General features: G+C 35.4%; 1 protein-coding gene across 1 annotated transcript; it reads right to left on the bottom strand.

Annotated features, from left to right (window-relative positions):
• Positions 1–394: 394 nt before the first annotated feature.
• LOC125272061 (GTPase IMAP family member 9-like) lies at positions 395–6,288 on the bottom strand. Its single transcript, XM_048196629.1, has 3 exons — positions 6,157–6,288; positions 4,000–4,035; positions 395–3,847 (listed from the first exon to the last, which is right to left on the bottom strand). Exons 1-3 carry the CDS (start codon positions 6,182–6,184, stop codon positions 3,003–3,005), a joined length of 909 nt encoding a protein of 302 aa, XP_048052586.1. The 5' UTR covers positions 6,185–6,288; the 3' UTR covers positions 395–3,002.
• Between the last annotated feature and the right edge of the window lie 3,855 nt (positions 6,289–10,143).

The following is a 10,143-nucleotide window of genomic DNA, read 5'->3' as shown; positions in this document are numbered from 1 at the left end:
TTTCACGATACATATCATTTCAAAGCAGCTTTACAGAGAATGCATGTCAACATTACAATTTAAAGAATGCAGTTAGCAAATAATGTAATAATTTAGGCAATTAATTTACAATCACTGTTAGCAGTTTAACTGAACGTAGAAGCAATGAGCTCCTGAAAAATAAATTACATTAACAATAATTAGGATATAGAAATTGTGCAATGTGCATGTTGATCCAGATGATTGCGTCTTCTGAAGTCCTCGCAGGAGTTGGCGCCGATCCAAACTGAAGCTGAAGTCCTCTCTAGTCACCTCGGGACGGGTGACTAGAGAGGACTTCAGCTTCAGTTTGGATCGGCGCCAACTCCTGCGAGGACTTCAGAAGACGCAATCATCTGGATGTGTGGTACGCACATGAATATATTTTTTTTATATGAATATGTTTATATATAAGTAAACATAAGAATCCATCAATACTATATATACTACAATATTATAAATGTTTTTACTCACACATGGACTAAACAGCAGCAGTTAATACATTTTAGCTTCAACTGAACTTCTTTAACTTCAGTTAATATATTCATGCACATGAATTATTTTTTGCACATGAATTTGGTTTCATGCTGGTGAAATTGGCTACGCATGTGTGCATTGTGTTGTTTGAGTGAATTATTAATGAGTCTGCTCTGCTTCCATAGATGAGCTGTTTGGGCTTTCTTCACCTTATATATTTCAGACAGGGCTTAGCTTAAGCCAGGATTAGGTCTTAGTTCAATTAGGGTATTTAATTCGATTTTATAAATGCACAAACATTAGCTCTTATCACATGCATGCACTGTGCTCCTCAAGTGAACAGGTGATCTCACGTAGAACCTGGAAGCGCTACACGTAAACAATGTATGAGAATGACAGTTATTTTTGTTTTGTTTTAGTGCACAAAAAATATTCTTGTTGCTTCATAATATTAAGGTTGGAGCACTGCAGTCACTTCGACTGTTTTATCAAAAGTATCTTAATTTGTGTTCCGAAGATGAACAAAGGTTTTACGGGTGTAGAACGACATCAGGGTGAGTAATAAATGACATTATTTTAATTTTTGGGTAAACTAACCCTTTAACAATAACGGATTATTATAACAGGATAATTTACAAAAAGAGAAACTTAATCGATGTTAATAATCAGTTTGTCAGCTTCATCCTAGCTTATTATTACAGGTTCTTCATAGTCTGATGGCTTTGGTAAATGTACTCAATAATTGTAATAATAAAAATAATAATAATGGAAAAAAACAAACAAACAAACAAACAAAAAACCCACATACATTTACACTATCAGGAGAACATGACCAGGCCCTATTACATCTGTTAAATATCTATAATAACAGTGAGGTTTGACTCATCTTAAATCATCGTAAATCATCTTTAAATTCTTTCTCAAACCTGTTGGAGTTTGGCTGAATGAAGGACACCATAATGAATGCCATCTCATCCTCGTAGTAATTTCTTGAACTCATTAAATGCTGCTCTTGCACTTTCCACAGCTGGAGGAAAGTCCAGGAATATTGATATCTTGGCTCTGTTGTACTGCAGAGGGGAACTACTGCATCCCCTCATTCGTCTCTCCATGTCAAGACATTTTTCCTGCAGGTTAGCAATCTCTGACTCCCTCTTGCGCAGATTTGTGTAGACCTGTTATCTCATCAGAGTATGCGCTGAGGCCTTCTTCCATTTCAGTTACCGTTTTCTTCATGGACTCTAGATCAGCACGTAACAGGTCAATGCTGCTGACAACTTCAGTTTTAACGGCCTTTACTTCAGATTTAATGTCCTCAAACTCACTTGTAAGATTAATTTAAAATCTGATCATGAAAGTGTTGCGATGTCCATTTTCAATGAAGCAAGAAGTTTGGTCAAGCAAGTTTCAGCTTGCTTGTTTGTCATTTTTGGGTCGTTTACACCAGAACTGTTAGCCGCACCAATCTCTAGCATACTGACATAATCTTCTAGCCATCTAAGCACAGATGCCACGTTCCAGGCAACCCGTAACCCATGTTTTTCCAACCTTCTAGCCATCAAAGTGCACTGGAACGGCAGTCAAACCCCTGACTTCCCACCCGTGAACCCGTGAACTACTAGATCGACACACTCCCAGTTCCGCCTTCTAACGTCACACAGCCAGTGAAGCAACAATGGCAGACCCTATGGATGCGGTATTTATGCAAGTGGTACACATATCTGCAAATGTTATGCATTATCAGCAGCTATTCTAGTGTTAGCTAGTTTACAGTACATTGAGTGCAAGAATAAATTAATTCCAAATACATTTCCAAATATACAAATAATGTAAAATAAAAGGTATAACAGCTTCTTTTGCCTTAAGCACCATTTTCCTTCCTCCGTTTCCCTCAAATAAGCACTTTGGAGATAGAAATGATTGTAAATGAGCATAAGCCTTGTACGGTCTGCCATGCTGATTTGTTTACATCTAGCTACCACAATTCCTTGCGCTCAGGCAGTTTGGCGTGATTTTGCCGTGACTTACGGGCTCAAAAACCTGCCTGAAACACTAAAAACACCACCTATTGTAAAGCCTGCTCACTAGCGAGAAATTTACAATACAAATGGTTAATTACAAGTAATACTGCACACTCTTCATAAGCCTTATGATATAAGACTGACAATATAACAGGAATGTGATTGAATTTTTTTTAAGTCCCTGTAAAACGGAATACTGAATAGAAGGCAGAGTTTTACTTCAGCGCTCCTCCTCTCCATCTCTCGCTCATAGCAAACGGTTACAGAGGAGTGGTTTACGTGTTTTCAACCCAAGCCGTCAAACTGACGTTATCAGAGAAGGAACGCCATTCCAGACCGGAAGTAACTTTTCAGATTTTGATTCAAGTTTACCACGACAAACGTTTTTTTTCTGTGTTTTAACTTAGATTAATTGTTCCCAAGACTACTTATATGCGCTAACATCAAAAGTAAATTTTGATTTCATGCAGAGTTTAAATCCGATAATTATTTGAGGCCTTTTAACGTGGTAAGGATCTTTATCAGTATTTTCTCATGAGTATAAGTCCGTTCTAACTCCAGTCTGAACTCTTTGAGCTTTGCTTTATAATAACGCTTGTACTCATTCAATATATCATCTAGTTTCTTTTTCTCTCTAGCAAATCTGGACTCCAATTCTCTTTCTTTTTCTTGTAGTTTCTTTTCATATTCTTGTCTAAGTTCCTCTTCTTTTGTTTTCAGCATGAGATCCACTTCGTGGTAAGAGTCATTGGTGTAAAATCCACCTCCATTAGCAGAGACCATGTCATCTACCTTCTCCAGGAGCTCCACAACTTGATTACGATCCTCCATGTCTTTATTATTGAAGACGTGATATCTTCCTCCACAGCGACTCAGGATTTCTTTCAGGTCTTCACCAGCTTCACTGATGTGTTCCTCAATAGTGCGGTCCGTCAGTTTATCGCCGTGAGTGAAGAGGATGATCGTGTGTTTATCTGCTTCTTCTCCAAATATGGCTCTGATCTTCTCCACTGACATCTTCTCCTCTTCAGTAAACGGACCCAGTTTAATGACCAGGAGGATGGCGTGAGGTCCAGGTGCTGTCATGTTTATACACTTACTGATCTTCTGCTTCAGAAGATCCTGCTCTGAAATATCTGTGTCAAACATACCCGGTGTATCTACCACTGTAATTTCTCTCCTAGCCACTTCTCCGGTCTCTTTCCCACACTCTTTAGTAACAGATGAACCACTTTTGGCGACTCTGAAGGCTTCTCTGCCCAGGATTGTGTTTCCAGAAGAACTTTTACCTGCTCCAGTCATTCCCACCAACACCATCCTTCTCAAGGAGACTGAACAAGAGAGAGAAGATAATATCATGTCATTACAAATTAAACAGATTGCAAGATTACATGCAGATAAACCAACTGTAAAGTATGTTAAGTTAAAGTCATAAAGCAAACAAATGCCTATATTGTGAACATATGTATATGTTTATACTCACAATTTGGAATTTCTATATTAAGGCTTCCCCTCCTACCTATGAATATGAGGAGACATTCAGTTAATAATAGATCTTTGTGTTGTAGTAGTTTGGCGGAACAACATCAGATCATATGATGAAATACCATTCAATTTAGTTTTTATATATATTTTATACCTTTTTTTTTGAAGATATAAAAAAGATATAGGATAATATATAGGAAGGAATTAAGATAAAGATATTAGGAATAAAGACAAAGAATGTTAAGCAAAGATTAAAGTAGAGGAGCAACATAGGCTATTAGTTATTTTACTGAAACAATACCTTATGTACAGACAAAAAAAATGCTCTTTATGAACCATCATTTTATATATGATACAGAGCTATGCATGTATCAAATTCAATATATCAATGTCTTTCAAGTGTTTTTCCCTTTCTACTTAATGATTTCTTGATTTTTTTTTTTTTTTAATTAGATTTTGATGATAATAATCTCTATGACTCTGTTCCATTGTCGCACAACGTTGCCCTGAGGCAATGAAAAATATTTTGGGGTTGGGGGAGGGTGGGGTTATTCTATCAATAAAATGTTCCCAAATTAACCCCAAAAAATTATGTGGAATTTTTTTTTTTTTTTCATGTGCCATCAACATGTGTGCAGTAGAGGGTTAACTCCCTGGAGCCATGTGAAGTACGTTTATGATGGATGGATGAGGATTGAGACACTTTCTTCATCTCAAACTCATTGATCCCTATCGCTGCCATTATAAAGCTTGGACATGTCAGGATATTTATTAATATTTCTTTTATTGTGTTCATCAGAAAGAAGAAAATTATATACGCCTAGTATGGCTTGAGCGTGAGTAAAGCATGGGCTAATTTTCATTTGAAAGTGAACTAATTCTTTAAAAATGTGAGTAATTACAAAATACTGTTAAGTTGAACTAGTATTGTATTCTAAGGTTATTCTAATGTCTCTAGCCTTCCTCTTGGTGTGTCGATCAGAACACAGGAATGGATCAAGGCAATCAGATTAAATCAAAGGGGTTTATTGAACACTGAAGATGTTTATGAAGAGGTACATGAGTGGGAGGTTGAGAATTACAATTACAACTACAATAAAACAAAATAAAGAAAAAATAAGCATAACATGTCTTGACTGTTCTATAAATTAAACCACACTGTACATCAAATTACACTATAAAATGTTATAGTATACATAGGTATAGTAGAGTATTAACTTTCAGTGGTAATATCTACTATGCAATATGGCGCTGTCATCATTTATGAAAACATACCCGGCACGTTGAACCCGAAAGTGTCCATATAGCAATAAATATCACCCACAATACAGTAGGCTACTCCCATATAAACTTGACATGTATAACTCTCAGCATAGTAGCATTGTGACATGAATAAACATATACGGAACAGGGTGAGGATATCACAATCTGCGATCATTGTGAACACACTAAATTTGCTTTAACACTGAATTCTGATTAACTCAATAACTGCGGAAAAATACCAGATTGACCCGTAATCAAATAGGCTACTACGATTAACAAAGATTAGGCTATTTTATGATTAGAACGGGTACTCACAATCAGTCATAGACGCACACAATAGCACACAAATTGACGTTATTTCTCTCAGTCTCAGGCAAGTTTGTCTCTCGCTTCATTCGGCTGCGTCATGGTGATGATTGACAGACAGTCCAGCCTTTTCAACAAATACCTATTTTTATGTTCTTAAGAGATTGTAGAATAAAACGATTTTATTTTAACTAAAAATTCTTTACAAATAGGCTACTTGTATTTGTGTATTCTTTTACTGTTTTACCGGTTAATACCCGCATGTAGGCTAGGCTACTTGTACAAAATAAATACATTTGCATAAACGTTTCCAAACAATTCAACAACACTTCAAATGACAAGCAATGCGGCACTCTGCCACATTTGAAGGGGCATCCACTTAAATGTAGCTAATACAGTATATTGTCAAATATATTTGCATAAGTCTTTCCGCATTTTTCCAGCCAGTGCAGCCTTGAAGTCGTTTTTAGTGTTTAATGCGAAATGTGTTTGAGCAAATCTAAAGTGAAATAGTAAGCACAAATCCTACTGTCAGTATAATTATTGAGATAAAAAAATAAATAAAATAAAGATAGAGATAACCTACCTTTTATCTCCTCGCTTGAGGATGACATGATGCACAGCCGATAACTGCGCAGATGTAACAAATCACTTCATTTTCACAAAAAATCTGCAATCTCCACAGCATGACAGTGTGGATAACAAGTATACAATATAGCCTATACACAACAGACACATGGACTGTATTAACAATATACACATAGGGCCTATATTACATACACACATGGGCGCCGTAAAAATTTGTATTATATTATACACTATATAATCCATCATCATTGAGTATATTTCAAATAATAATAAAATGAATGATGTCTTTGATTTTACTTATTTTGGCAATAAAAGTTAAATATCACCATTGACCAAAAAATAAAACATCCATATTGACCGACCGCCCCCCTGTATCTGCATGAAATGGTTTGGTCCTGCCTTAGCGCACTCATCAGTGACGGTGTTTAGTTAGTTGCAGACAGTCAATCAATGCACGGCACGCTAGAAATAAGAGACCATAATGTTGAGTAGAAAAATAAAATCTGGTTTTCAGAAAAGGAAAGAGAGAAAAGAGAGACAGACAAAAGAAAGGGTGTCGTTCTGTATCCCAGTTTTTCACCAAGAAAGGTGGGTAACGTTAGCCTTTAGTCTGTGAGTGGTATTAACCTGTTGTCCATAGTGAAATGAGCTAGCTAGCTGCAGGCCTACATTTCATTAACATTTAATCAGTGCAGGGAAACGTTTAGCAAGATATTCCTATTAAATCATTGTCCATGCCCCTTTTAGCAGACTTAACAACAGATGAGTCAGCAGCACCCCAGTCTCCCCATAACTGCACCCCTCCCTGTCCCAGTGAAGAAGGTGAGCAACACTGCGTTAATGACTTAGCATCATTCCAGGGAGTCTGTGTGGGGTTCTCTGTCTCTCTCTTGCTCTTTTTTTTTTTTACCATAACAAAAAAGAAAATGAAATATTTATTAATGACTGAAATCAAACACAAATTATTTTCTCACATAATGACCATTATGACATAAATAAAATAAAATAAAAAAAAACCTCCTGTCTGTACTGGATGCAGTTAGAAACAATGGGTAGCTTACCTCAACCTGCATGTAAGTTACAGAAAATATTAAAATAATCATAGTACATAGTAGTAGTTTTATTTGAACATGTAAATAAAATAAATATATATATACAGACATGCATACATATATAAAATTAAATTAAAATAGCAGCTGAATTTAAATCATATACTTCTCAACACAATCTTCCAAAATTATTATAGAAATTCCCATGTTCAAAAAGGAGTAGGACGAAGTTCATAAACTTTTCAAGTCCTACCCCATTAATCCAGTTGGATGTGTTCATTTAGACTGAATTTTGGCCGTTAAATGACATCTATAGGCACAGACTTTATTATTCCCATCATGAAGGGCAATTTATTTGAGAAGCTTACACACACACACAACGTACCGCTTGACGTAAAGCAAGTTAAATTTGTAGTTTTCTTATGTCTCATTAGAACTACAGAAACGCAACCCAATCTGGCAATCTTACATAGTGTGGTAATAGCAGATATAGGGACGCAAAGCGGAGGCATAAGTGCCTTTCACCCTGTTACGACTTGATGAACCACTGAAATGATTTTGGAAACATTATTTTAAGGTAAAAAATGTTACATAGTGTTGCTTTAAGGACATTTTTATGGTGGCTTTTAATCTTGCATCAAATAGTGAACTGCATACTGTATGCAGACTTGCATTTACAAATCACCAGCAGTAAATATTGCGCTAGTACTAGTATTGAACTACAAGAAGCAAGACAGTTGCAAGCTTTTGATTAGAGTTATGTAAAGCTTTTGATGGGACAGTTAGGTCCTAGAGATGTGGTGACAACAGCTGCGCAGAGGGGGCCCAATTAGATTTTTTTGGGGCCCAAAATTCCTGGCGGCGCCCCTGCCTCGGTGTCAAACGTCACATCACTAATAAACATGGCTTTATAACAACATGATTTTTTTTTTTTCGTTTTAATAGGCCTACTTTTTATTTAATTTCTTGTGATATGATCTGACACTGTTAGACATCAGAGATCATGTTATTAAAAAAACAAACACACAAACAAAAAAACATAACATCAAATTTACAGGTCAAGAAGGTTTTGATTTTTATTCATTTAAGCACTTTAAGCACCTGGAGCAATATCATTGTTACTAAAAATATTGTATAGCCTATTTTAATAAATATCTAAGTTGTGAATAATAGCTACAAAGATTAGGTCTACCTATGTTTTACAAAAAAAATAAAAATAAAAAAGACTGTTTTAATTTTTTCTACTTCAAAAGTGTTTTACTTGTCATGTGAAAAGTGTAGGTTCAAATAAAGTTACAGGACAATAAGGTCTTGTCGGTTTATTATCCTGTAGATGTTATACTGTACATTTGTCAGTATCTGTCAGGTTTGAATAGATGTAATAAATTCCATGCATGACAATTACACTCTGAATAATATGTCAGATTATTAAGAAAATGTTACACTTGAAAACCACTAAGCATAAAAAACTATAAGCACCAGCATTAAACCACAGCAGCAGAGCAGATGATGTTCTGTAACCTTCTGACAAAGTTATTTCATATTTCAAATATTTTTCTTAAAGTAAACGTGTCTAGCTAAAATATAATGAATCTTTCAACTCACACACAAAGACCGTCAATTATCAATTAATATATTTTTCATTTTCTTCCGATATGTAAATTTCTCATAAACAGAGCAGTCTGTCCCACATTTAGGTTTTATTTAATCAGGTTTTATACAATAAATCAATGAATTCTTAGTTCTTTAGAGTCTCATGTATGGTGCTATTCTTCGTCTCCAGTAGAAATAATCAAAATCTTTACTCAGTGTTCTGGAGAAATGCAACTACTGCATTACAAAACTCCTAAAGCATTTCCCAGAATTTTTTCCCATGGCCACATTAGTCCAGTATTCCACTCTATCATCGTGTCAATCTTCAGCAGTAAATCATTGACCTGCTGTCTGTCAGTCAGATCTCTGTTGTTGATCACATGATAACCCTGACATACGACTCTTCTGACAACTTCATTGCCATCGATCTCTGACTGCATTCTCCCCTGCAGTCATTTAATTCTCTGTGTTCATCTTTGGTTCAAGCAGCCTCCATACCTGTTATAGACTCTTTCAGTTTCATGATGACAGGAAATCCCCTCATTCAGCTCCATGTTTAGCAGCATCAGCACATCCATCACACTCCCTGTCTTATTTTATAACACACTGACTAGAAAGAAGACAACAACATCAAACAACGTTATTATAATTATAATATTTAATTTATAAACTCTTCAGATGTCATCAGCTCCACCCACCAGAGCAGAAAAGAGGTCAGAATGGGAATTTCCTGAATCCAAGATGACACAGCAGATGTTGAATTCCTGTGAAATAACAGAGAACAGTCATTTTTCTTACATGATTATAAATGATGACTTGAGACAGTGTACATTGATCAACATTCATGAATGTAAATGTACCCAAATTAGCCCAAAGGCTAGTTTTCATTGTTAGTCCCTTTGCCAGTTGTTATTAGACATAAAAAGAAAAGAAACAAAATAGAAAAACAATAACAACATAATACAATCAAATTTTAAATTATACAAAATTAGCAATATATGAAAGATGTATTGTTATGGGTAGCTATGAAAAAATTAAATAAAATCATTAATAATAATAATAATAATAATAATGGATAAAGCAACCCTAATATAATATGTCTTGTGTCACCTATGGCTCATAGTGTATTGCTTGAAGATTTAGTCACTCTGGACTGATGTAAATGTAGATTTCTGCTTTCACGATGACATATAAGCTACAATATATTGAAATAGCTACAGTACATAATCTATAGAGTAGTGATGAGGACACAAAGTTAGGTTGAAACTAAATAGTAAACTTTAGCAAAAATCGAAGGTTGAACTCACAGGTTGAAGCTCTGGACAGTGAAATACTGTTCAAAC

The sequence above is a fragment of the Megalobrama amblycephala genome, linkage group LG7 (genome assembly GCF_018812025.1).
Source record: "Megalobrama amblycephala isolate DHTTF-2021 linkage group LG7, ASM1881202v1, whole genome shotgun sequence".
Lineage (NCBI taxonomy): Eukaryota > Metazoa > Chordata > Actinopteri > Cypriniformes > Xenocyprididae > Megalobrama > Megalobrama amblycephala.
The sequence above is the reverse complement of the archived record's forward strand: the minus strand, read 5'-3'. Positions and strand labels throughout refer to the sequence as shown.

Bases quoted from the DNA above. Each gene is read 5' to 3' on its own strand.
- LOC125272061 (XM_048196629.1), bottom strand. From the start codon at position 6,184: ATGTCATCCTCAAGCGAGGAGATAAAAG. The intron at 4,036-6,156 runs GTAGGTTATCTC...TCATATTCATAG, and splicing joins CTCAAGCGAGGAGATAAAAG to GTAGGAGGGGAAGCCTTAAT. The intron at 3,848-3,999 runs GTGAGTATAAAC...TCTCTTGTTCAG, and splicing joins TAATATAGAAATTCCAAATT to TCTCCTTGAGAAGGATGGTG.